General features: G+C 43.5%; 12 protein-coding genes across 12 annotated transcripts; 8 read left to right on the top strand and 4 right to left on the bottom strand.

Annotated features, from left to right (window-relative positions):
• Positions 1 to 1,557: 1,557 nt before the first annotated feature.
• LSM04_008462 (uncharacterized protein) lies at positions 1,558 to 2,089 on the bottom strand (the record flags this gene model as incomplete). Its single annotated transcript, XM_067330751.1, has 2 exons — positions 1,558 to 1,642; positions 1,791 to 2,089. The coding sequence occupies 2 exons, from the start codon at positions 2,087 to 2,089 to the stop codon at positions 1,558 to 1,560; spliced, it is 384 nt and encodes a 127-aa protein (XP_067190349.1).
• A 2,544-nt stretch (positions 2,090 to 4,633) lies between these two features.
• LSM04_004710 (uncharacterized protein) lies at positions 4,634 to 5,431 on the top strand (the record flags this gene model as incomplete). Its single annotated transcript, XM_067330762.1, has 2 exons — positions 4,634 to 4,847; positions 5,247 to 5,431. 2 exons carry the CDS (start codon positions 4,634 to 4,636, stop codon positions 5,429 to 5,431), a joined length of 399 nt encoding a protein of 132 aa, XP_067190314.1.
• A 137-nt stretch (positions 5,432 to 5,568) lies between these two features.
• LSM04_006243 (uncharacterized protein) lies at positions 5,569 to 6,315 on the bottom strand (the record flags this gene model as incomplete). The annotated part of the gene is made up of 2 exons (XM_067330773.1): positions 5,569 to 5,989; positions 6,056 to 6,315. The coding sequence occupies 2 exons, from the start codon at positions 6,313 to 6,315 to the stop codon at positions 5,569 to 5,571; spliced, it is 681 nt and encodes a 226-aa protein (XP_067190329.1).
• Positions 6,316 to 6,459: 144 nt separating this feature from the next.
• On the top strand, positions 6,460 to 6,708 carry LSM04_007905 (uncharacterized protein; the record flags this gene model as incomplete). Its single annotated transcript, XM_067330784.1, has 1 exon — positions 6,460 to 6,708. The coding sequence occupies one exon, from the start codon at positions 6,460 to 6,462 to the stop codon at positions 6,706 to 6,708; it is 249 nt and encodes an 82-aa protein (XP_067190340.1).
• Positions 6,709 to 6,894: 186 nt separating this feature from the next.
• Positions 6,895 to 7,449, bottom strand: LSM04_004249 (uncharacterized protein; the record flags this gene model as incomplete). The annotated part of the gene is made up of 2 exons (XM_067330795.1): positions 6,895 to 6,982; positions 7,025 to 7,449. The coding sequence occupies 2 exons, from the start codon at positions 7,447 to 7,449 to the stop codon at positions 6,895 to 6,897; spliced, it is 513 nt and encodes a 170-aa protein (XP_067190310.1).
• Positions 7,450 to 7,834: 385 nt separating this feature from the next.
• LSM04_006193 (uncharacterized protein) lies at positions 7,835 to 8,371 on the bottom strand (the record flags this gene model as incomplete). Its single annotated transcript, XM_067330806.1, has 1 exon — positions 7,835 to 8,371. One exon carries the CDS (start codon positions 8,369 to 8,371, stop codon positions 7,835 to 7,837), a length of 537 nt encoding a protein of 178 aa, XP_067190328.1.
• A 7,231-nt stretch (positions 8,372 to 15,602) lies between these two features.
• LSM04_008179 (Tetratricopeptide repeat 2) lies at positions 15,603 to 16,889 on the top strand (the record flags this gene model as incomplete). Its single annotated transcript, XM_067330817.1, has 1 exon — positions 15,603 to 16,889. One exon carries the CDS (start codon positions 15,603 to 15,605, stop codon positions 16,887 to 16,889), a length of 1,287 nt encoding a protein of 428 aa, XP_067190348.1.
• Positions 16,890 to 17,198: 309 nt separating this feature from the next.
• On the top strand, positions 17,199 to 17,741 carry LSM04_006275 (Actin-related protein 2/3 complex subunit 4; the record flags this gene model as incomplete). The annotated part of the gene is made up of 1 exon (XM_067330828.1): positions 17,199 to 17,741. The coding sequence occupies one exon, from the start codon at positions 17,199 to 17,201 to the stop codon at positions 17,739 to 17,741; it is 543 nt and encodes a 180-aa protein (XP_067190331.1).
• Positions 17,742 to 17,975: 234 nt separating this feature from the next.
• Positions 17,976 to 19,160, top strand: LSM04_000002 (uncharacterized protein; the record flags this gene model as incomplete). Its single annotated transcript, XM_067330839.1, has 1 exon — positions 17,976 to 19,160. One exon carries the CDS (start codon positions 17,976 to 17,978, stop codon positions 19,158 to 19,160), a length of 1,185 nt encoding a protein of 394 aa, XP_067190266.1.
• A 378-nt stretch (positions 19,161 to 19,538) lies between these two features.
• Positions 19,539 to 20,954, top strand: LSM04_008963 (uncharacterized protein; the record flags this gene model as incomplete). The annotated part of the gene is made up of 1 exon (XM_067330851.1): positions 19,539 to 20,954. One exon carries the CDS (start codon positions 19,539 to 19,541, stop codon positions 20,952 to 20,954), a length of 1,416 nt encoding a protein of 471 aa, XP_067190356.1.
• A 1,231-nt stretch (positions 20,955 to 22,185) lies between these two features.
• Positions 22,186 to 23,529, top strand: LSM04_008630 (UAA transporter; the record flags this gene model as incomplete). Its single annotated transcript, XM_067330862.1, has 1 exon — positions 22,186 to 23,529. One exon carries the CDS (start codon positions 22,186 to 22,188, stop codon positions 23,527 to 23,529), a length of 1,344 nt encoding a protein of 447 aa, XP_067190353.1.
• A 1,167-nt stretch (positions 23,530 to 24,696) lies between these two features.
• On the top strand, positions 24,697 to 25,719 carry LSM04_004906 (uncharacterized protein; the record flags this gene model as incomplete). The annotated part of the gene is made up of 1 exon (XM_067330873.1): positions 24,697 to 25,719. The coding sequence occupies one exon, from the start codon at positions 24,697 to 24,699 to the stop codon at positions 25,717 to 25,719; it is 1,023 nt and encodes a 340-aa protein (XP_067190317.1).
• Positions 25,720 to 26,218: the final 499 nt, after the last annotated feature.

The raw sequence follows: 26,218 nt of genomic DNA on the forward strand, positions 1-26,218 counted from the left end.
AATAATAACAATAATAATAATAATATGAGTAATAATAATAATAATAATAATAATAATAATAATAATAATAATAATAATAATAATAATAATAATAATAATAATAATAATAATAATAATAATAATAATAGTAATAATAATAATAATAATAATAATAATAATAATAATAATAATAATAATAATAATAATAATAATAATAATAATAATAATAATAATAACAATAATAATAATAATAATAATAATAATAATAATAATAATAATAATAATAATAATAATAATAATAATAATAATAATAATAATAATAATAATAATAATAATAATAATAATAATAATAATAATAATAATAATAATAATAATAATAGTAATAATAATAATAATAATAATAATAATAATAATAATAATAATAATAATAATAATAATAATAATAATAATAATAATAATAATAATAATAATAATAATAATAATAATAATAATAATAATAATAATAAACGTCGCAAAAATAATCAAATCCATTATTGTTCTGAAGCAAGCAAATAAACCCATGAGCCCTTCACTCGTTTCCCATAAAAACGCGTCCCCCTTCTATCACGACAGATATCGCGGCGTCACACTTCATCAAACTCAAAACTGTTATCCTTGCCAGGAAAACAAACCCATAAAAATGTTCTCGAGCACAACATCTCAAAACAAAATAAGAACTACAAGGAACACTTGAAAAAAAAAAAGCAGCTTCATGCAAGAAAAAAGTCGTAAAGAGGTTAGTTCTCCAAAACAGTGGTAGTCATATAAAGTAAGATTGAATCAAAACAGCCATCATTTCAATTGAGTTTCGTATCATCTTTCATATTAGATGTTGAGAAACTCAGTTCTCATTTACTCTAAGAGCCCCATAATAATCATAGTAATACGTTACAAATACAGGTAATTATTTTATCCATTTCCTTTACTGCTTCAGCAATGAGGAACGGAAAATCAATTCGATTTTCTTATAAAAGAGAATAAAAACTTCTGTATTGCCGGCCATAGTGTAAAAACAAAATCAAAGAAAAAAAGTAATCATGATGATAAGAGCAAATAATTGCAGAATTATGCAATTTTATCCATCAGGGCAATATATGAATTACTTCCCTCGTTGTAAAAATTTTAAATTGTTCCCTCCTGCTCTACATTGGGTTACAGGAGCAGAGTGCGCCATCGAATTGGTTAATTATTCTTCTGAAGGCCTTTGTAGGATGCAACACAGTAATTTGAATTCGGTCTCTCTCAGCCACCAAATATCCAGCCAACACTCGTGAAAACACTAGTGTCTTCAAAGAAGAAGGCAAAAAAGAAAAACTTCACTTTCGCTTACTTAGCTACATGATCCACGTACGATAAAGAAAGAAAAAAAATAGAAGAAAAAACATCAAAAAAAAAACACTAAAAAATTATCAATAAAAAACACCTTATATAACTCTTGTTTTCTATCTGAAAAGGACCGAAGGAACCCTGAAAACCAGTAAGGTGGGATGTCATGGTTCTTCCTAGTAGCGGAAAAAAATGGCGGAAAGGATAAACCATTCACACGAAATCCAAAAGACAATCAAAGCACAATGGAAACCTAGAAATACGTGACCCAATGGAATCGCTAAAGTCTCGTTCACGTCTGAATTATCGCTTACCCCGTTAAAACCCCAACGGAACCAGTAGATTACAAGAGGAAAGAAAAAAAAAACATGAAACACAAAAAGAAAGAAAAACGAAGGGCCCAATCCACCCAGTACAGAAACCCCATGGGTAATAACGATTCGCACCCCCCGGGTCCAAAACCCCAGCGCCAAGAAAAAATACGGACGGGGCCCGCCGCAATACACGAGGGAGCGCAGAACCACAAAAGGCAAGACACCCGCAGCGCCAACGAAGGCCGCCGCCCGTCGCGCAGCGAGAGCGGTGAGTGGTGTGCGGCCTCGCCTCCCGGCGCGGGGTGAGAACCTCGGGGGGGTTGGCCGGGGGACCGCCCCAAACCCCCGGACGGGCCCACCAGCGCCACCCCACCGCCGGGAGAGGCGCCGACGCGCGCGATAGAAAAACGCCCTTCGGCAAGACCAGCCATGTCCCCCAGCGAGGTTTGGCCTCCGAGAGTTTGTGCCAGGGTCCATTGCCTCGCACTTTTTCGGGGGAAGCCACGGGCCAGCACTCTTCCCTTCTGGGGAGTTTGCCGGTTCGTAAGCTAAAAACGTTGCACAGTGCCGGGAACAGCCGCGTCATGCTGAGACAAAACTTTAATCCGAGAAGGCCCTTGGGCACGCACCAGCGAGCCATCAGCAGCGGTTTCTTTTACATACATATTTCACCTTTGTGCGAATGCTGCTGGGGAGAGGCGCGGACCCTAGAGATATGGTAACAACTATGCCCTCCCGTATTGGGAATTGGATTTAGCCGCTGAGGCAACTCAGAGGGGCGTATAAAAATTTAATTCCCACCACCGAGATTCTTCAGAATCCCTTTGCCCTACGCACTTCAAGCGCATAGCGGTATTATAAAAAACCAAAAAAAATAAAAATAAAAATAAAAAATTCGTGCAAACGGAACTTCGTGACAGCACCATTTGGGCAAAAACCACGGGGCGAAGAACACAAAAAACGGGCAAATTGCCGTTTGAGGTTGTTATTACTTTCTTGGGACCTTCCCAAGATACAAGAAATGCATCCAGGCTTTTGTCTCGCATGAATGCCGTACCGTTGGAAATTTCTTTTTTGCTGTTTTATTGGCGCTTGAAGATCTGCTAGCGATAAGGGTGCGCTTTGTCTCGGCTATATGTTTTTAAAAATAGGGCTGGTTTCTTTTTTTTGCAATGGCCACATAATCTTTACTTCAAAACGCGCGCCAAACAAGACCCCTTCGTTTTAGGCACGGCAACGGCCGGCCCATTTGGGAAAGGACATACGAAGTGCTTTTGACAACATACAACGGGTCATGCTACAATAACCTCAATAACTGCAGCATCCAAAATAAAGAAGAGCCGCTAAACCAAGCGATCCCTTCACGCAACACCGCACCCGTTCCACTCCGGCAGCCCACTTTGCCCCCTAGTTTAGTCTGGCCATTCCCAAAGCGCACCAAACTAGCAAGCAGGGGAACCACTTTCCTCGCCAACGACTCTCGCTTTTGTTACGGTGCTGCCAAGATGTACCATTCGAGAAAAACATAGGAAAGCAGCATAACACCATCGCAAAGGGTGTGTGTATGCCAATGGCGTGGGGGCAAGGGCTCTTGTTACTGGAGAAGTTTGCAGAACCCTTGCTTAAAGCGTGCGAAGAGTACAAGCGTGTCTCCGATAGAAATTCTCGGAGAGAGAGAGAGAGTGAACGCACGTTGGTCGCGCAAACAGAAACACGCAGGGAGAGATGGAGAGCTGTGTGTGTATCAATTTAGTTCTTGTGTATTGCTAGAATACTGTGTGAACATATCCTCTTTCTTCTGTCACCTTTTTTGTATTCATGCAATGACTTGGGCTGCAAACCTCCAGCTCCTCCCAATGGGGGTTTCGACGCGCTCAGAACTCGAAAGAGAGTTTTGAAAAGCCCACCCACCCAAAACCAAAGCAGATTTTTTCTAATTTTAACAAACATTTTATCTCTTTTTATAAGACGGGTGTTATTTCATGATTTTGAAAATAAATAAATAAATAAATAAAATATTTTCAAAACGTTATATATCCTTCTACAAGATGGTTTTTATCTTTACGTTTTTCTTTATTCGATCCCGTCCGGGACCCTGCAAGCTATTAACCATCCTGCAGATTTACCATAGCATAAGAGCAGCGAAGATCCCGTAAAGAAGCTTTTATTTAAGTATGGGCACCCTCATTTTTTCTTTTTTGTATTTTCACGAGAGGGTGTTCTGTTTTTTCCCGCTTTTACCATTATGTTGGCCCCACTTTATAAGACTGAAAGTGTAAATGCCATTGAGAAAATTTTTAATTTTGTTTACCATTAATTTTTACTGAGCGTCCTTGGCGTGGAGGGGCTGGGAACGTTTTTTCCCACACCCTGAAAGCCAAAGTACAAGCCACAGAAAGCGAGAAATATATTTAGTATTTCCCCGTTAATGATGTGTTGATGTACTGGCCTTATCGGCAAACGTTGTTTCTCAGTTTGACATTCAGTACCACTTGTGCCAACACTTTCTTCCTTTCCCCTTCTTTTCTTCTCAGTAAAACGGCAACCTTTTACTAGGCCGGCGGGGGCAAATGGAAAAGAAAAGTGCAGTATGTTTTCTTTCTACGAGTGAGGTGTTCCTGTTGATGAAGCAACAGCATGTGCGAATACTGCGAAGAGCCTTGTAGAGGAAGAGAGCGGTCATGGAGATAATCTTGATTATTGCACTGCAGAACAAAGCCCTGTGCTTGAAGATAAAACAGATCCACCACCGAACGAAAAAAAAAGGTGGAAGAATCTATTTGGTTATGTCAAGATTAGAAAGAAAAGGTAGTTTTCTGTTTACTATAAATTATGACAATTCACTGGATGGAGATTAATAATATTACCGATAAGAAATTTTTGCGCTTTGTGTACGGAACTTTGATACTAGATTGGCGGCGGCTCTAGGTACAGCAGTATGGACCCCCATTGGGCATCAGATTTTATAAGGATCCATGGAAGTGATGTGTTCTCTCCTTTCTCGACTTCTTGCCACGTTTGTCCAGGATGAGCATTTCGCCACCGCGATGGCCCGCAAAGCGAAATGTATTTTGAATCTTTACTGGAAGACGGCGCGCTTAATCGAGCGAGGCGCTTTGCGGGACGTGATAGGGTCGGTCGGCATTAGCGCTAGTGGGTCCGCATGGGTTTATGCAACTCAAAAGTCGCGTGGAAAAATTTAACCCCTGCCCCTAAAATACCACACCGTATCACGATCATCACACGACATTGCTTTCGAGGGTTCCATCGACGGCGATTTTGTTGCAACAGATTGCTCAAACAGGTGTGTGGAACGTTGCACCCCTTTGAAAAAAGAAAAGAACTACAGGTGGACATGGCAAAACCAAACGATGACATCACCCAACGCACGCAGCATCATTGGAAGAAGAAACCGTAATTATTTACTCCAAGTCTAGTCGTTGGTGCTTGATGTCAGGGAGATTTTTTTTGAGGTACAGGGGTTAAAGCAAAGGCTTGGCTTTCAGAGAGATTTTCGCTGGATTTCGTTATGTTTCTAAAGACATTCTGGAGAACCCCAATGTTAAAAAAGCCACCGTTAGATAACAGAACTTCGGAGATTAACAGATCAAGGGTTCCCATCAGCCAGAACCGTCCCAGACTCATATATTGAATTATTTGCCGGCGGTGTTGCATGGGACTCTCTTTTGATTGGATATGCGAAGTTTTTTTTTTTTCAAGCAGCATTGCCTGTTGATACTGGGCTGCTCGTTCGTCTTGGAGGTTGTAGATAATTCTATTCTTCAATTAACCTGATAGAAAATAAACCAAAACGTGTGTTCAGGAACTTTTGAAATCCGCGGCCCCGGGATATGTGAAAGACCCCTGTGCTGAGTATAAAGCCCAAATGTCTAACAACAAAGAACTGCTTTTAGAATCGAGGATAGAGATTATCTGGATCTTGGAAAATAAAAAATAATTTATCTATTGCGAACGTGGGGGTTGGAAATGGAGGGCGAAAGATCCCGAGACGACCACCGCCACGCATTGGTATCGGGTGAATGGGGTTGGCTCCTTTGAAGCCGGCTTCCGTAACGATCATCGAATGGCCGCGGCGAGAAACAAGCGCAGGAGCAACCTGCAAGACGCGCATTTGGTGAGGAATTAAAGGGTTTAGCAATGGGGGGGCCGGCGGCCCTACACGAATACGCGATAAGCTTTGCGGCAGCGGCATCTGCGGGGAAACGCGAGCGGAAAAATTACGGAAAGCTCCTTTAGCGCCGCCGGTTTGGCGGGTTTGTTGGGTTTTGTTCGCCAAGAGCTCGCTGGGCCCGTGCGCCTGTTGGGAGGTTCTGCGAAAGCGAGCCTCCCCTACGGGCCTTTAAACATCCACATTCGGGGAAAAACTATTTAAGCACATATGTTGTAGAGGTTCTTTCGGGTTTGTATAGTGAGACGCTTGTTTTTCTGGAAGTTCCTTGGTCGGCGTCCGCCTGTTCCGCCATCCGGAAAACCCCCGTTTAGAAAGAACGCGTTCCCACCAAGCGGGCAGCGCCCCCGCCGCTGCGATTCCCCAGGGGGCGCGGCGCGGTTGGCGGGGCTTCGTTTTCGTTTCCTGGCTTTGCGGGGCCGCGCAGCCCGCCCCCCATGAATTTCCTTTGGCGCCGCTCCTACGCATTAAAGGGGTGCCGGCTGCGTTTCTTGGCGGGGCTTGGGGGCAAGGCGGCGGGAAATTTTACCCCCTACGCCCGCCACGGGGGCCAGACAGGGGCCACCACCTTTTACGAACCCGCCCCCCGCTGTTTTTTTTTTTGCGCCAGGAATGTCCCGGAGGGGCTTGCCATCTGGGACTGCCGTTTCGGGCAGGGGTGGGCGAGGTAGGTTGGCCTTTGGTGTTGGGTGGAAGGGGCTCTGGGGCGTTCCACTTTTTTCGTCTTGTCAGGAGCTTCCCTGCGAGCTTATGGCAAAGGATTGCCCATGCTTACCCGCAGGCGTGGCGCCAGACGCGCGGCAAGGCCCAACACCAGATCACGCAAGCCGCCCCTTAACCGCGCAAGAACGCTTAAACTAAATTCAATTTATACATTCTTTACGTTGTGTTCTTTTCTTTTTTTTTTTCTGACGGAGGGCGTGTGGAAGAAAATGAATGGCCCGCTTTCGCCCACCATTGGGCCGTGTGGGGAATAAACGTTTCCGCATCGCTACGGAAATGATTCTGGTGGGGTATGAAACCTTCTATACAAGCATTAGAATGATGTTATTTAACAGTATCTTTATTGACTCTTGGAAGTTGTGCATTGTTGGAAGCGAAACGGGCGACAAGCATAAGGGCATTCGCAGATATTCTGTAGCGGAATGTTCTGGCAGCGTTTGCCTTCAATTTTCACCCGGCCCAGAGTTTGGAGACGATTTGCCGCATAGGTGTGTATGGTATTTTCACCTTTTGCGCGGGGAAACTCAAGACCCAATTGGATGCGCCCGGAAAGGCTGATTTGCCTCCGCACGTGAATACAAATTTCCGTTTCCCAAATGCCAATGGCTCCAAAATTTTCCCAGAGATTTCGAGTATGACCAGTTGAACATGATTACGGAACAGGTTGCGCTTGAAAGGAAAGATAATCGGCACCATATCACCACCACAAATGGGCCAATGCACAAGTGATTGGTGAAAGCTTTTGGATGCGGCATAATAATAATGCACGGTTTCAAAAGTCCCTGCGCCAGTTTCCGCATGCCCAAGGCTCAGCGAATCAGAAAGCCGCGCAGCTTCAACAGAAGCGGGTCTGGGTAAATGGCCAATGCCCAAAGGCATATTGCCAAAAACAGGCCCGACAATCAGCAACAACCCCCCTCAGTTTTATAAACGGGGGCTGGCCCCGCACCATCTATCCTCAGGAAAAAGAAAAGGATAAACCCTGACGAAGATAACGAGCCACTTAGCGCACGAAAGGAATAAAGTTGGTGGGAAGCGGGGCGGCTGCCCATGGCAGGGTTTCCGTTTATTCGGGAGATCAAGGGGGGCCATGGCGGTTGGAGATGCGTTCTGAGGGGGCATTCGAATATCTAAGGGGGCCGCGGGGCGCGCATTGCCCACCCCACCCAAGCGGCTTTTATACCTGCAGCGGGTTGTTTTTTTTCAATGTCTTTGAGGCTGCGGCCCATTTACAGCAAAGGATGGGCTTTTTTTGTTTCCTGAACTATTGCTGTTGCTTTGGGTGGCCCTTCTTGCAACAATATCGATTGGGAAATGGCGCAGCGGCTTTGCAGACTTTTACGCACCACGCAGCCGGGTCAGCATAGCCCTCGGGCGCGCATCCGCAATTTGCACGAAGCCATTCTGCAGCAATCAAAAAAAAGAAAGAGCACACCAAACAAAGCGCCCCAAAGCCGAAGAAAAAGTTAACAGCGGCACCCTCCGGAGCAACACCCCTCGTTCCAGGTTGCCGCACCGCCCCCGGTCCTATGGAATTGCGGTGGGCGGGCCTCTTCGGTTCGTCTTGGCGGGGCGCTTTTGGCACTGGGTGGCGGCGTTCTCGCGGCGCCCCTCCGGAATGGAATGTTTTGGGCGGCCTCTGCCGTGCGGTCGCCGGAACCGTTTGCCCAGCGGTGGCGCGCTTCGGCGCCAAACCCCGCCCTGAAAAAAAAATCGCATACCGCCGGCCGGTAGCTTCTGGGGTTTCCGTGGCGGTTTGGAACCCCGGCGGCGGAGGCCTTGGCCCCATCCGCGCTTCCATTGCCCAGAAAGCCGCGGGGGGGGGTTCGAATTTCTGCCTTCCTGCCGCCTCCCTTGTGGGAGGGCGATTTCGCAAGTTCTCGCTCGCACGAACGAGCGCGCCATTAGGGAAATGGCGCGGAATAATCCCAACCTTGCTTCCCGTTCAACAAACAAGATAAATAGAAGAAACAAAAGTAATACAATAATTTTGTGTAAGAACCAATTTTTTTCCTGCGAACATAAATACTTCCAATATTTTTTACCCTTCAACATTGTTTTCCTAATAAATAATAGAACTGGCGAAATGGAGGTGCTGAGAAGCCCTTTTTAACCCGTTTCCCCGCTCTCCCCATCGCAAGTTCCACCCCTTCACTGCGTCTAATTATTTGATGGTTTCCCCTCTAGATATTCCATCCGCTGGATTTTGCTCTGAAGCCACGTAGCTCCAAATAACACGTACGCCGTGTGGGTGTAAAACTTTTTCTATGGCACCAACTTCTGGAACTAACGCCTCCGAATGCGTGTTTCTTTTTTGCATAATGTTCATAACTGTTGTGTTTTCAATGCAAATATCCAATGGCCCTGCCATATGCATTTTAAAACCTTTTAATGCCAGATGAACGGCGCACGCCTCTGCTTGGGAAATCATGCGAGGTGAGCGCTTCCAAGCCACACCTGCGGCTAAAACCAACACACCTGGACCCTTAAATAATAACGCCCCCTATCCGTACATGGAGGCGTCTGCCGCCAGCGTTGCTGTGGTGGATGAAGTAGCTTACTCTTTAATAATGTTTTGGGCCAGTTATGCCAAATGACCCTTGCATTGGGTGATAAATTTGCTGGGCCTGTGGCCGTATTAATCCTCGACCTAAACATGATAAACGTTGACGCACTATTTTTAAGAAGAAATAATAAGGAAAAAGGGATTCACCCCCAATCCCGCCGCGTAAACCATGATTGAAACTGTGCTCTCCAATGCTTCAACCGTCATCTTTTCCAGTGACGGCGCCTCTTTCAACCTTCTTATTGCCTTTTTACTTATGGAGACCGTCTGTTTCTTATGGTTGAAGTGCGCCCCGATGGAATCGCATTCCCTCGTTTGAAAATTCTGCTCCCCAATAGTGGCTCCACAGCTTTGCATGTTATGCACGATTTGCTGTCTCCAAGATTATACGCTTCCGTGTGCTTCACTTATTCTGATGTTATCAATCCAAAGATGTATTTTTAACTCTTTGGGTGCCACGCACTGTGGCAATGCCAACCCCGTATCGCCGGCCAAAACTCTTGTAATGGCATTTAACATCTCAGGACTACATTTATAACCCATGAAAAGGCGAGTGAATTCAACTAGTTCTCCTGATTCCGTGCGGCAGCGGAAACTAGCTCGCATCTTAACTGGTAAGGCCACCTGGAAAAATGATGCCTTTAAATCAAATAATGCTGCAGTTTCATCATAAACCACATCCAGGTATCGGGAAATGCGTCCCAAAGGCACATCACCCTCACAATCATCCTTGTCATTCTTCCCATTTGGCCAAGCAATAAATCCCCTTCTCTGTCCGGAGGGTTTGTCCTCCACCACCGTAAACGGGACCACCCATCCTGCAGTTGGATGTGATGAAGCTGTGCAAATAATTTCTGCTTCTTTCATGCGCTTTGCGTCAGCGTTGTTAATCGGTAAGCCGGATTCACATTCCTTCAAATGTGTCTTGGGTTTTTTGCTTAGTTTGCCACACCTCATCCCAACGCCTCCTGGTTCTATTGTTCATTCGCTCACCAATCTATTTGCTGGACAGTGTTCCCACTTCTATTTGTTGCAACGGTAATCGTTCCTCTTCTTCTTGCGTCGCCACCCGAGTGCGATTGGAGCGCTGAAGTATGCTCTGTGTCTTAAAAAGGAGTGCCAATTCCTTGTTTTGCTTGCATTGGTAATGTCCAGCCGGTTGTTGCCCATTTTTCCAAATTTCCTTTGTATCAATGAAGTCAGTTGCGCTGAATTGTTTATGGTTGCGGCCCAATGGCAGGGATATCGTGCCGTACTTCGTGGGAGTTCCAGAGGATCTGCATGCTTCCCTAGCTGTGTTAGGAGCCGTGGATCGGGATCTTGGCCGACCACTGCTACTGCGGCGTGTGCCAGTGCCCCTCTCTTTATGGAGCGATCTGCCATTCCGTGCGGGCGAAGAATACTTTCCATCTCTTTTCTGGTAATTGTCGTTAACGCTTCGTCGTCCTTCATTTCTTTCACGACTGCTTTTATCCTTCGCGCATCTTCTCTTCCGATGGCTACGTACCTCGCTGCCCCGTGGGAGTTTCTTGAATGCTTTGGGTAAGTCTCCCCAATCCAATACTATGGCTGCTGGGTTTTTTGCCTGCGGTATGAAATTTTATTTCTGGAGCTTGCTATTTCTCCCCAACGGCTGGCTGTCAACCATGCCAGTCGTAAAGCCACTCGATCCCTTTTCTCTGGAAGAGTATCGCTTACCATATCTAATTCTCATCTCAACATTGGACGTGCTTGTTTTATGGGATCTGCTGCCGCTGCCTTTTGCGGGCCCGCCAGAAACATTTGGGTTGACGTTCTCCTCGGCGCGAGAATGGTGATCAGTGTGCGCGTGTATTGGATCGCGCTGTTCTTTGCCACTTGTAGACTTACAATAAATAGCGGAATGTTTTCTTCCATCACTTCTAAATTGTGCTGCGCTGTGAAATCGATGAATCTTCTTATTATGGATCCCCGTTGTTCCCATGTTGTGCGAGTCCAAATGTGTTTGGCGACCCGATTGTCCTCTGAAGCCAGCGCCACGATGTACGGATCTTGGGAAGGTGCGGTATTATCGTAACATCGTTTATAGGTGTCATCCGTGGGGGAAAGGGTTTGTTTTTGGGTTTGAAAGTTTCTTTATGCAAAGCCACCCGGCGCATAGAGATGTAATGCCCGATGCGGCCACATCCGAAACAGTGTGACTTGCTGGGAGGTGATGCCGAATGTTTCTTTCGAGACTTCATGGCTGCTTGTACAAATGGGTCCTCTCTTTTTAATGGCTCTTCTAACGCCTCCCTGATGTCCTGCATCTTCACTCCTGGATGATCCTTTGCAGTTTGAATGATTCGCAGTTGTGTATATAATCGTCCTCCCATTTGCACCTGTTGTGCTGATAACCCCTTGTTGCGAACTTTGTGGACCCATTGTACGAAATTCCCCCATGCTTCGTGATACACCGGACCAGAATTTACTGGCACAGGAAAATTTCATGGGAGGCGGTCAATAATGGGTCAGGTGAAGTGTCAATAATTAATCGCAGCATACCGTCAAAGGTGCGTATTTTGCCCTCCTGGCCGGCAACCGGAAAACGATGCTGGTGGCTTGATATCCTGTATTCCCGAATAAAATTCCTCTTGTGGCCGTTCCTCGTGACCCATCGGCGTCTTCTCCCCAGGCCATTCTTTGCGCATTTCCCTCTTGGCCTTTTGGGCAGTGGTTGGGCCTATAATTTGGGGTTCATCCCATCCCATTTTCTGTGGGGTCTCCTGGCCCAATTGGCATAATAACTCATCGTTTTGCTTTTCTCTTTGACTGAGTTGTTCCCTGGCTGGCTCGAGTTGCGCCAACATTCCAGGCTTCTCTACCTGAAACTGGAACCCTTGCGCCCGTAATTCTGCCAGTTGCCTTTTTTCCCTTTGCCAATTCTTCATGCGTGGTTGAGGTCTGCGCCAGTGCTTGCGATAATCGCACCTGCTCTTCTTGCGGTTGCGCGTGCAAATGTGTAACTTGGCCGCGAGCTGTTGTCAGTTGAACTTTTGATTGCACTAACTGTGCTTGCAATTCTGTTACTTCCGCATTTGCCAGTTGCAACTTTACTCTTGTTGCTTCCTGTTATGCTTGTGCCATTTTATTCTATAATTCCTGGAATTGCACACTGGCATATTAGTGGAAACGGTACTGCCGATCCTGCAGTTGCGCTTGAGTGCTTTGATACTCCTGCTGCAGCACGGATGCTCTTTCTTCCAGCACTGCCCATCCTGCACTGAAACGCGCGCGTGCTTCTCCAAATGCCTGGAAGAAATTTGTGTTCCGTGGCATCGTAAAGTTTATAATGGAGGTACGCAAATCCTCCCAATTCATAGATCTATCTTGATCCAGATTAACGATGAGTATGTCGTTGTCCAACGTTAGAATACCATCAAAATGATAAGTTAAATGCGGAGCCGCGGATGGACGAAATGCAAATGAAAAAGCCGTATGGCCATTCTGGCGCACCAAATCCACGAATACCTGGGTACTGGTCATCCATTCCGCTTCGGAATAAGACTGACGAATAGTACTTGACATTTTTACTTTATTGTATGGCTTCATGGCAAATCGTTTTTATTTCTTTTTATCTTTACAGCCTGTCTAAGCGTAACTTTTCTGAAAGTAAGTTCACAATCTTTTTGATATCTCATAAACGTAAGGCTCGATCATTATTTTCGCAAGCCTACAAAAAAAAAAAAAATAAATAAAATATGGATGGTTTGCTGTTTGCGACTGCCGTCGGGAAACAAAGGAAACAAGCTATAATGGACCTCAAAAAACCCCTACTCTCTCAAAAGACCTTTTGGTTAATTGTGGAAAAGGTGGTCTTAAACACACTTTTACCCGTACCCCAAGTTCTCCTTTACAATGTCAGTGTTTTCAACCATATGCCCTCTCGAAATGTCTTCCGTCGAATTTTTCTCCAAAACGAAATAAAACCATCTTTCCCACATCCTATCTAAACCCAAATAATCTTGATGACCAATGCCTCGCCCAATAAGGTGTCCGAAGCTTTTTTCATTTTTCTATTGTATTAACACAATTGCGGTGTTACCGACGCATTTCTGTAAAGAAACGTTATATTTCCGTAGAAATTCTTGCTCAATAAATCGTGCAGAAAATTTTACCCCATTTTCAACATATAAGTTGATAAATTAGCTCGATCATGAGGAAGCAGAATCCTTCGATTGGGACATGGCAGTTGTCTTTTCCACAGCTTCAAAAAGAAATTGCATGGGAACAAGAATTCCGAATGCGATACCGCTATATGCACCATGCGGGAGGTTGTATTTCCATTTATTCAACAGGAAATCACTGAAGAGATTGCGTTTTGTTCAAACACCGCATTGCCTTTTCGTTTAGAAATTTTGTGTAACTGTTGCGGTTGCATTTTACATCGCTGAACTCATATTACTTTACGTTTATCTGTCGTTATCCAATTGTAGCCCTGCACAGATGCACATTGTGCGTGGTTTTTTGGCCCATTTATTCAAAATTCTTTACAATCCACTTATGGGGATGCTGTCGATCCACAAATAAATTCTCAAATCAGTTTGTGCTGCAAACTGGGGTCGAACTATTTCAATGTCGCTTGCAAGGACCCTGGTGGTGGTATGAGGGGATTTTTGGACTACATTTATAGCCCATAGGAAGCTATGTGAACACCGCAAGTTCTCTCGATTATGTTATACAAGAGAAATTGTTCAGCATTTCTTCGCTGAGTTCGACCTGGAAAAATAACTTCCTCAGGTGGAATGGCGGCGCCGTTTCACCATGCGCCGCGCCAAGGCAGCGCGAAAAGCGACCAAAAGGTGCCTCAGTCCCTCAATCTTCTTGGCCGTTTTTTCTTTTTTTTGTACTCTGCACATTCGTTGGTTTACCCCAACGCGGCGGCCGCCGAAAGCTATATATAGATATAGATATATATATATATATATATGCATATTTTCTTTTTTTTTCTTTTTATTCCTTACTTGCGCCGTTGCCGCGGTACAAACGGGTATGTTAAATAGATGCCTATGGGTTCTGTCATTGTGGAGGTGTTGGGGCAAATTTTTATTGCCTCTCTGGGTTTCCCCGGCGGCTAAATCCAATTTGTGCTCCGGAAGACTCTCCGATTCCACGCGGTCACAGGGGGGCAAGCCTCCAGGGAAGCAGACAAGGTGCCTAACCCCCACTTTATTTCACGACGCCAAAAACACCTTACATCAGCGCCCAATGCTCCGAAAATGAATGGGGGTAAAAATACATTTCTTTTCCTTTCAAATTTATGAAAACAACCGGCGATAGCGAAAAACCCCTCCGGCCCGCCGCGGGCGGCGCGGGTTTACCTCGCCCCACCCCCGAAGGGAGAGGGGCAGGGGAAAAAAATGCCGCGGGGTGGGAAAAAAAGGCGTCGGTTCGGGATCACGCCGGGGTTCTTCTGTTTTGGGGCGTTTTTTTCGGGGATCCTCTTCTGCTTTTTCCGTGGTCTGCGTCTCTTGTTTTCTTGCTGCCGTTGTTTTTGGAAAAAAAAAGAGGTGGGTTGGGGTAGTTTTGGTGTTCGTGTGTGTGTGTGTGTTTGTGGTGCTTTTTTTCAGGATTTCCTGGTCTCCATGCGGTGGGTGGTTGGGCAAACAATGTCGGCCATTCACACGCCAGCGGTCTGAAAAATGGCACCCCTCCAAATTCCCCAACCCTGGGTAGTCGCCCTCTGCTAAACACACTGGTTTCACCTGCGTTCTTTTTATATGGTCTCTCCTTTTTGTTTGAGAGAAGAACCGGGGGAAGATAATTTCCAACGTCCTTTCTCCTGATTTTTACTCTTTATGAGTTGATGGCCAAGGTAATTGCATAGACCCATGGGTTGGGTCGACACGCGGGTTAATGCTCGGGAGACTTTTCTCACAGACTGTGTCAATTATGGGGTCCTTTGAGGTGTAAGATAATTTCTGAAGATAATGTGACTTGTGTGGATTCTCTAAGAGGGCTCTCTGTATTTATATTAAAATGTATTGATTTTTCATTACACTGCGTTTTGTTAGAATGATGATGGAAAAGGGATTACTTTCCTTTCGCTTTTGCGGGATGTCAAAGTTAGGCCCAATGATTGATATCTCATTTATTTAGGAAACTACCTTCTTTTTTTTTTTTTTTGGGGGGGGGGGGGGATTACTAAATGAATACTATGATGAAATACCAAAAGAAAAAAAGAAACCCGCATCATTTTTTTCCCGTTCTCGATAACTGTTTTACAGAGAGTGTGGTCCTTTTTTTTTACCCTGGCACTTTTCCCCCTATTTTGTTGTCTCTAGAAGGAAATAGTGATTTTTATTTCATTTTATTTTGATTTCCTTATGCTCCAGCTCCTTTTCTCTATGTTATAACTTATAGATATTTATTCATTTTGCTTTTTTTTCCTTTTTAAATTACGTGTTCCCGGTCTTTGTTTCTCTTTGAAGTTGTTGGTAAAGGTTGAATGCCCACTTTCTCGGACGAGCGCCTGGCGTTCATGCGTCAGCTTGGAATCACTGAAGAAGATGTCTTGGATCCCTCCCTCATTACTACTGAAAATAATAAAAATAACAATTGTGCGGAAAATGCTTCAGGTCGTGAGGCTGTACGTGAGGGTTCACGGGGTTCTGCAGCTTGTAAGACCTCAAGAAAGGGGTTTCCAGGCGCTGAGGTTCCAGAATATGAGGCTAAGGCATCCCATAAAGGAAGAGTTTTTCATCAAAGTACCAATGAATATTCGGGCGGCAAGGGGGTTTCACCTGAAAAGCTAAAGGTTGATGGTAATCGGGCCTTTGAAGATGGGCGGTATCGTGAGGCACTGAATTGTTATTCTGAGGCAATAGAAATCCTTCTTGGAGTGGGAAATTATCAACTGAAGGGATGTAGCTATTCTAAGACAGAAGGTGTTGATATTGTCGAACCCAGGTTCCGCCAGGGTGATCCGACAATTGTTTTGCTTGCCGCATTGTTCAGTAATCGATCGGCTTGTTATCTTCAAGCAGCGAAACAAATAGGGACAGCAGAGGCTCTTGAAAGTGCCATACGAGATGCTGATCGTGCAGTTGAACTTCGACCAGCATGGTTTAAAGGTTACTCTCGTCAGGGGGACGCGTTTTTTAAAATGAAAAAGTATGCTCAGGCAGCTGAGGCATATGAGGTGGCGCTACAACTTGATCCTGGAAATAATAATCTTCTTTTGTCTGTGCGGGAGGCTAAAGAGCGTAGTGCAGACGAATCTCGCAATCACATACGAGTTACCAAAAAACATGCTGTGCCTATATCTAGTAAGGGAAATGCTGCATCCGATACAATCGCCTCAATCGCGGTGCCTGCATCTAGAGATGTCTCTTTCAACGAAGCTCCTTCTGGGAGGCGACGCAGTGGGCAGTTCAAGACTACCGCACGCCAACTATGGAATGAGTTTAAACATGAAGTGGAGGCCTCCGTTCACCAACCTACAGGTGATGATTATCGACGAGAACAACTGCGATTGTATCGGGAACAGAAGGAACGGGATAGAAACGGTTTTGTGCCGGTACCTTCTAGTGAACATCAAAAAAATGATGATTCTTCTGTAAAAGAAACCAATAATGAAGAAGTTTTGCCTGGTGTTACTGAGCCAGTAAAGAAGACTTTTCCCAGAAAAGAGAGACCAGACTACGTACCGGAAGAGTATTCGTCGGATGCAGCAGCAGCATACCAACAGCGACTTCTTGAGGAATATAGACGGAAGAAAGCAAAACAACTGTAGTTTTTTTTTTCTTGTACCGTCTTTTATGTATTAAAGATGCAATGAAATGATTGGATTTGCCTTTCCTTACCATCCTTTGTCATTCGAAGGTATGCAATGTTACCAAAGAATATGTCCAAAAAAGAAAAAAAAATAAAATGTACAAAAAGAAAAGGAAAAAACGCCATGGGTGTTTGCTCTCCTACATTTTTTTCCCCCTCTCTGTATCTGTGAATTTTTATAATTTCTTCTTTCTTTATTTGTTTTGAATTTATGTTGACGACTTTGATTATATTTGTTTTATATTGTTAGGAGTATTGGGCTGGTCCAATGGCAACCGCATACCTACCGTATTATGATTGTATCAAGTGTACTCTTCAGGCTGCTCTTTGTATCGGAAACTACCCATCACGCACTGTTGAGCGTCACAACAAGCCTGAAATTGAGGTGGTTGATTTCTCCGAAGATACTACTCATCCGACTACAACGGAGCTTCTTCTTAATCCCATTCGGATTGCACGATCAGAGCAGGAAAGTTGTCTTATTGAAAGTAGCATAAACAGCACACGCGTATCTGTTTCATTTTTAAAAAGTGACGCCTTGGCGGAGCTTATAGCCCGAAAGTACGTCAGTTTTTTGGCCCAGCGAGCCAAACAATTTTGTATACTAAGGAAAAAACCAATTCCAGGATACGATATCAGTTTCTTGATAACTCACGATGAGGTTGAAACCATGCATAAGAATAAAATAATTCAGTTTATCATCACTTTTTTGATGGATATCGACGCAGACATTGCTGCTATGAAGTTAAATGCAAATCAACGGGCTCGACGAGCGGCGATGGAGTTTTTTCTTACTTTGAATTTTGCGTAATTGTCGACAACACTACTATGCTGGACTCTAGTATCTATTTTTTTATCTGTTAATATATGAAAGGAAGTTTAGAGAAAAAACATATAATATATTTTTTTCTTTTTCTGAAGTGTGTTGATTTTCCTGGTTAGTATATATATATATAGTTTAGGAAGAGGTATCGATCAGTTTGATGAGTGGGAGGAATTTTTATTTTTATTGTAGTGTGAATAATAAAAAATAACAACTAAAGGTATGGTAAAGGCGCGAAAAGTAGCAGAACTCTCAGCTGCATCAACGTGCAATTGTCTGCTTACGAACTGTTCCAAGGCTTGGGGAAGTAAAGTTGACTTTGTGGCTGGTTGTTACGAACTTATTTCTAATTCTAATGAATCTGTTGGTATGGGATACCGTGGTTCTGTATGTGGATATGTATTGGAAGTTGAAAATACAAATAAATATTCGCTACGTGAAGTGACATCCACTACAACGGATTTTGTAGCAGATGTTTTACCTGGTATTTTTGATCTAACTTCTTGCCCTGATGAAGTTCACTTGATGGCGAGTTGCACAGACGGTACCGTACGCCTCTTGGGGTTTGAAGAGGGTTTTTTGAAAGAATCTGTCTTTCCCGTGCATAGCACAATGCTTACTAGTTGTAGACCCTTTTACCTCTCAGGTAGTGAGATGGTAACCAAATCCAAGTGGCTTTGTACCGCTCATCAAGGGGCAGTTCTTGCTTACGATGCAATTTCAATGAAGGTTGTTTGTAATTTGGAATCTCACGATTACGATGCATGGTGTTCAGCTACAACTGGGACTGAGACATCGCTTTCTGGTGGTGATGATGGTTTACTGAAGTGGTGGGATTTGCGGAGTGGTAAAAAAGCGCTAAGAAAGATGCAGTTTGATGCTGGTGTTGTGTCTATAGCTCCTGTGACTGAAGGCGAAGTTGCCACTACACTCTCTTTGGTTGGATCGTACGATGAACATTTATATATTGTAGACGCACGATTACCGAAGGAGCCGTTAGCTTCTATTGATCTTGGTGGTGGTGTATGGCGCTGTTCACGGCAATTATTTCCTAAAGGACTTCCCTCAGAGTCTAGAATTTCTATGGAACACTACGGCTGGGTACACCCATCTAACGTGCTAGCTATCCCTGTCATGCAGCGAGGGGTGGCATTGGTGACTTATAACATTGGCGCATCCGAAGAAAAAATGACCACACTGTTGGGTTATATCCACGACGACAAAAATCTCTCACAAGACGATGGGTTGCCTGATAATGCTCTTTTTTACGACTGTGCCGTTCTTCATCGAGGGTTCGCATGTGACACCAGCAGTGGTATACATGACACCGCTGCCTTACTCACCTGTGACTTTTATAATAAAAATGTTGCCTTGTGGAATATTGATGGAATCCTTCCTCCCGTTTAACATAGAAAAAGTAAATAAGATATGAAGGAGAGGAAACCACACAAATACTCACACTCTCTCTCACGCACATACAAAGGAGACAGGTATCCTTAAAAAAAAAAGAATGAAATAAAGGAGGTGTATGACTGCGTCATCCAAGTTTTAAAATCACGGGAGACGATTCCCAATTGTTAATTACATATATATTATTATCAACACTTATTCGTATTGCTTTTTTTTGTATTTTTATTCTCTTGTTTTACTTTATTTTTTATTTTTATTGATTGCTTTGTTTTCCCACATCACTGTGGGTTTGTAGAAAGTCTGTGGTTCGTATTTTGTTAACTAGGCTCATAGGAAGAAAAAAGGTAGACAACACGAGAGGGTGTGTTTCCTCAAATGCATCGTACTTTCCTTCGCAGAATTCAAAGTGTTTCGCGTGGCGTGCGAGCGGCTACTGAGGTAAAAAGCGTGCTCAGATCTTTGCCCTATGAGCGGCGATTGGGGTTCTTGCGTGAACTTCATAGTGACGTCCTAAATCATGAAAAACATATTATGGAAGCGAATCGTCTGGACTGTAGTGCATTTGCACAACAACAACATAATGTCATCTCACCACGCCCTTCATTCGGTAGGAGTTCATCATCATCTTCTGTTGCCGAGGGTATCAAAAATATATGGTATGAAGGCTCATACTCTAGTTCTCATGGTGAGGATCGCACAGAGCTATCACCATTGCGAATCAAGAAACTCTTAGCGGGAATAGAGGGACTAATGCGTTTTCCTGATCCAATAGGTGCTTCCTCTACGGAGGTTAAAGTAACAAGGGAAACATGTTCATCTTGTCAACTTGCCGTACAAGATGTGCCTGTACCACTGGGGGTTGTAGGTGTTCTCTCACGTTACCGTCCAAGGATGACGTTAGATGCTGTAGCAATGTGTATTCAGTCTGGTAATGCTGTTATCATTGACGGAGGTGCTTCAGTTATGAATACTAACGCGGCAATTATGGCAAGTGTGCGGCGTGCATTGATAGCTGCTGATATTCCTGTTGCTGCGGTCGTTTTTGTGGAAACGAATAAGACAGAAAACGACGTTACAGGTGAGTGGCTACGAGCTTCTGATTATGTTGACCTCGGTATTGTTTGTGGAAATAACAAACTCTACCAATACGCATGTCAGCGAGCAGCAATACCCCTAATTAAGGCCTCTGGTCGAGCCTGTAGCCTGTATGTGGATAAGAGTGCCGACTATGAAACAGCGATACAGGTTGTGTTGAATGCTAAGTTTCAGCGACCCAACGCAACCAACTCCATAAACACACTCATACTACACGAGTCTTATCCTCGCATTCCAGAACTGCTGCATAAGCTTAAGTCACATGGAGCCCTGCTGCTGGGTGACACAGTCGCTAAGGAGTTAGCGTCTTCTTGTATCGACATGTTAGCATCGGAAGATGTATACAATGGCCTTACGGAAGGATTAGTTGACTTTCATCGTGTACTCTGCGTGAAGATGGTACGTGATCTGCGTTCGGCTGTATACTTTCTCGATCTCTTTGGATCTGGGCAATCTGATGGCATCATCGCAACAGACGAGAGTGCTATTCATGAATATTGCGATCGGGTGGACACTGCGGTGGTGCTCGTAAATGCCTCCACACGACTTTCTAGCGGAACGGCACTTGGTCGAGGCGCAGATCTTGCGATTGCGACATCAAAGGTACATTCACGAGGTCCCTTGACACTTGCAGCCTTAACAACAAAAAAGATTGTGGTGCGTTCCATGGATCCTGGTGGTGCACTGCGTCAATAGAAAAGTAGATGGACGGGGACAGAAGCAAGTAAGAGGAAAGAAAATACAGAAGAAGAAAATGCAGACTCTCTCTCTCTCTCTCTCTCTCTCGCTGTAATGTGTGCTTGTATGTATTTTTTCTCTGTGTGTGGAGGATAAAGGCGGAGCTTCTTAGTCTACGATGCATGAATAAGCTCCTTGTTTTTTTTTCTTCGTTTGAAGAAATTCCAACACTCCTCTCTCCTCAAAAAAAAAAAAAACGAAAAACAAAAATAAAACAAAAACCAAAGAAGTAAATTTTTTTTTTTTCGAAGCGCGGGAAAGAAAATTCGCTGGGATTACTTCTTTGCTGATAAAATAAAAAAAATATTATAGCGGTTTTCTTGATTTACTATTATATGGTTCGTCGCAAAGGGTAAATTTAGAAAGTCTATCCAATTTATTCTTCTCTCACTTCCCGGCCCCTAACACACTCACATCAAAGGCGAGATAAAAGGAACTTTCAGCACCTCTTTTCTATCCAATACTGAATGATAGCCGGTAATGAATAGGGTTCTTGGACACCTTATGGGGTTGTTTTCAATATAATGGGATGCAAAGAGAAACTGATTACAATAATGAACGTTTCTTTTCACTTTTTTTTACCATTAGAGAGAAAGTAAGACATAGACTGTTTTCTCTATAAGGGAGAGGAAGACTGGGTAGCAAAAGTGAAAAGAAAAACAAAAGAAAAATGGAATGAGAACACAACTAAACGCCAGTACACTAGGAAAAGAATATATAGATATAATATATATTCAAAATAGTTTTTAAACAAGAGCACCTTCTCGATTTAATAAAAAAAAAAAGAAGGGGGATCTATTAAATATTTTTGGTCGTGCATGCGTTTTTATTATTTATTATTTTGTCCCCCGCGTGGAATTGCTCTCCCCCGTACTTTTACTGAGTAACTGTTTTTTTTTCTTTTTATTCATGTTCTCAACGGTGATACACGAAGGAGAATTTGCATTAGTCTTTTCCTGTGTCTTTGATTTGTGTTTTTTCTTGCTTAGAGGAACATCTACTGTTAAACACTTATGCTTCTTGCACTTCCACGTCCATATTCTCTCGTGATCTTAATAATTGTAAAACATAAGACAAGAAATTATAATAATATACAAAGATACTGTGGGGAGTAGGTAGGAGTGGCTGCAAAAAAAAAAAAAAGCAAGAAAGAAAGAATTTAATTCTAAAGGACTGGGTATACGCTTTTATGTCAGAAGCTACCATGCGGCGGGGGTCGACACAGCGTCTTTTGGTTTTTGCTCTGTGTGTTCTTCTCTTCCATGTGAGTAACTCCATCGTGCAGGAGGCGATTTTCTATATTCCTGGATTTCACCACACTGTACTACTAACATTCGCGCAATCACTCTGCGTCTCGCTCTTTGCTGCTTTTCAATTGTACCGCTCTTCGCCTGTCACATCATGCTCACCGTGGCGACGAGTCGTAGAGGCACGTCGTGTGCCACTTCGTACATATTTTATGATTTCTCTCATGAACACTACGAGTGTATACTTAACGAATGAGGCGTCACGCCTTCTTAGCTATAGTACACAGGTTGTATTTAAGTCTAGTAAACTGCTTTTTGTCTGGTTTCTGCGTTATGTCGCGATTGAGCTCCCTGCACGTTTTGAGGCAACAGAGGTGTCAATATCTTCTGAAACTGAAGAGGTAGAGGTACTACAGCAGCAAAAAAAACAACAGCAAGAACAAGAACAAGAACAAGAAAAAAAACTTCGTACAAACCCCACAAAACATGATTCTCCTAAAATATCTAGTGGATTCGTCACCGTTAATGTTTGTTTGCCCAAGACAATACCCCGAATCCCGCCGCAGTGTGGTGACCTCTCTCTAAAAGGGAAAAGTATCCAGAATAATGAGATGAACAATAACTTCGTCATTGGACGCCTCTCAGACGCGGATATGATAAATCCAAAAATAATAAGAGAAGCGGCGTCATGCGTAACTGTTGTTTTGGGGCTTATTCTTTTCACATATGCCACAACGAGTACACGGGTAAGCAAAGGTGCAGGAGGACAGGATCAGGGCTGGTGGCCAATCTTCACTGGTGTTGCGGGTATTGTGGTGGCACTCGTGTGTGATGCCTTTATGTATTTAGGGGAGGAGAAGTATTGCTTCATGGCACACAATGCCACACACGACGAGGTACAGTGTTACGTTTTACTTCTTTCCACCTTAAATGGATTGGTATCACTTATTTTAAGCGGTGGGGTGGGGGAATCATTTTTCTTTGTGCAGAGCCATCCTGTGTTTTTCCTGCTCCTGCTCCTCTCCTCTATGTGCAACTACGGCGGCACCTTCTTCCTGCTGCGTATTATCTCCGAGTTTAATAGCAGCACCGCGACAGTTGTGACGAGTGTACGTAAGGTGATAACTGTACTTTTTAGTTACGTTGTGTATCCGAAGCCGTTCGGTGTGGCACACTTCACTGGTGTACTTCTCGTAGTGGGTGGAATTTGGCAGTACGAGGAGGCACGCACGATGCCTAGTTCCACTACAAATGCTCTGGGTGGCAAAAACGACGAGGATAAGTGAAAGAAGGAGAGGAAAGAGGAAAAGTGAATGTATGATGGCTATATATATAAGAAGAGGAGGAAGGGGGAAAAAAGAAAAGAAAACAAATAAGAGTGAAAAAAAAAAAAACAAAAAACATAGGAAACTCAAAAGGGAATAACATGACAAAAGTATGGGTTATTGCTGGAAATACGCAGGGAACAGCGTTAATAGGTCATGAATAATGGTGGTGTAATGGTTATGGAAAGAATGATGGTGATGGACAAGTGTATACGTTTTCCCTTATATTATCGTAGGGAAAATGAGGAAAAATAATATTTTTAATAACTCACGAAAAAACGATAAGAACAACAAAAACAATAAGAAGAAAAAGAAAGGAAGGAAGAAACAAGTTACCTGGCGTTTGATACATGTGTAATTGTATTTGCTCCTTTGCTTATAGCACCTACTGTGATTCGACTCCTTGTGTTATTCTTCCTATTCTCTCTCTATATCTACCTTTTTATTGATTTGTAGACACAATATTGCTGCTTTGTCAGTCACTGATTTTTTTTTCTACCCCTTCATTCTCCCTCCTTAATTAAATGGGGCATTGTACGCCGTTCTTTTTTTTTTCTTTTGCTTATGTGTGGTGGTGCGGTGTTTGCACTCTTGCATTTTTTTTTTCGTTTCTCGCATTTCTGATCTACCTTCTCTTTTTTTCTTCTCTTTCTTGCCTTTCTGCGTACATAGATTGCTTTTGCTGCTGCATCCTTGAGATTAGGGAATGCAATAACGAAATGTAACATAAGTGAAAGATAATAAGTATTGGTTCACTGTATATAAATGCTAATTACCCACCCACTCGCTCTTTAATATTTTGTATTGTTGCTCTCGTTTGCAATTCCAGAAATAAAGCTACCAGAATCTCTACAGCAACAATAGCTTGCAATTTACTTTACATTTTCTCTTTTCGTTTTTGTGTCCCTCGCTTTTCTTCATAATGTTCTATTTTGTAATATTTTTTCCTTAACAACATATACAAGTGACTATCGTTTGTAAGGTAACTATATAAAATAGATTAAATACATAGACTTTATAGGGTAATTATTAGCAGGCACATTACCATTGAGAAAAAAAATTCTTTCTTTATTTATTTTTCTTGGTAATTACCAACTATTTAGCAATAATCTCTTAACACCTGTAATTATGCCTGTGGCGACTGCACCTTCACTGCCTGATCTTACCACTCCCCCCGTTGGATCGTTAGACATCAACACACCTGCACAAACAGTAGCACCAACAGCAGCAGGAGCAGATGGCACACAGTCTCCCCCCCCTGCTTCTAATACTAATACTAATAATACTAATGGTAATAATACTAATGGTAATGCTAGCACTACTGTTGGAGGAGCGGATAGGTCTGAGAAGGGCGGTGTGGCCCTCACACCTGGGGAGCGTGAGCGGCAAATCAAACTCGGTCTTCTGCTTGTTCGCCTTGGCGCGGCGAAAGAAAATCACGTCTTTGGGGCCCGCGGGCTGACAGTCCCCCCACGTGATCTTCTCGTCATTCACCGACCAGAAGATGACGCACAGATGCGGCGGCCGTTTAGATGGTATAACCCGATTTCGTGGTTCCTTAGTGGCCCAAGGCCATCTCCACTGCGGTGGAGCACAACTGCAGGAACAATCACCACATCACCTAAACCAAATATTACTACTACCGGTACTACTACTACTACTACTACTACTACAGCTGCAGCTGCAGCTGCTGAAGCAGCGGCGGAAGCGGCTAGTATGGCGAAATTGAAGCGGAAGACACGTCCCCTTCCGACCGTTCGAATGGAACAATTAAAGGATGATACAGTTTTAGAGTCTGCGGTACGTGAGGACCGAGAGAAGCTGATAAGTGCTGGGAAGGCCTTGCATAGTACTCTTGACAGCATCGAGGAAACCCGCTACGCATATCTAGTCCCCTCATATGAACTTGAATGTGAGGATGAGGTGTTGTCTGTTGTGAAATGCTACGAAAAGTATAACACTGCAGCACACAACCAAAGATTAGAGAAAACAAAGACAGCGGATGCATCATCATCATCATCATCGTTGACTTTATCTATGGAGTTGCCGGTGGAGGCAGATGTGTTACAATGTGGGCCTGTGGTGGCGTTGTTAAGAAAGTGTGCGGAGGGCATGGTTGCCGCATACAGTGAGGCGAATGGTGATAAGTAATGAAATGAGAAAGGTAAGCAAAAATACAAATATGATATTTGGGGCGAGAAGGACTGGGATAAAAAGAAAGAGGAGAGAGACAAATAGTCAAAAGGTCTCAGTAAGAGTAGTTGTTGTTGTAATAGTAGCAAGAGGAACAATGACTACTCTCTTGAATGAGTCCAAAAGAGAAGGAAATATGACATTTTGGGGCTTGATTGTGTATTTTTGCCTCTCTTCTTATTTTTCCATGACATCCTCTCTCTTTTGTTTTCCCCCTCCTCGTGTGTGCGTATTTTCTGCACATATGTGTTATTATTATTATTATTATTATTATTATTATTTCTGATTTTTGCGGTTGGTGATTTCTCATGATGCGTGGTGGGTGATAGAGCTGCACATTCTTACAAGAAAAAACAGACACATAAAAACACACATATATATGTACTGGTGTGCATATCCCTTTTTTTTTCTCGTACTTGTGTTACCCTACTGTGATACCCTCATTCTCTGTATTCGT

This window comes from Trypanosoma melophagium, assembly GCF_022059095.1.
Source record: "Trypanosoma melophagium isolate St. Kilda chromosome Unknown ctg28segment0, whole genome shotgun sequence".
Lineage (NCBI taxonomy): Eukaryota > Euglenozoa > Kinetoplastea > Trypanosomatida > Trypanosomatidae > Trypanosoma > Trypanosoma melophagium.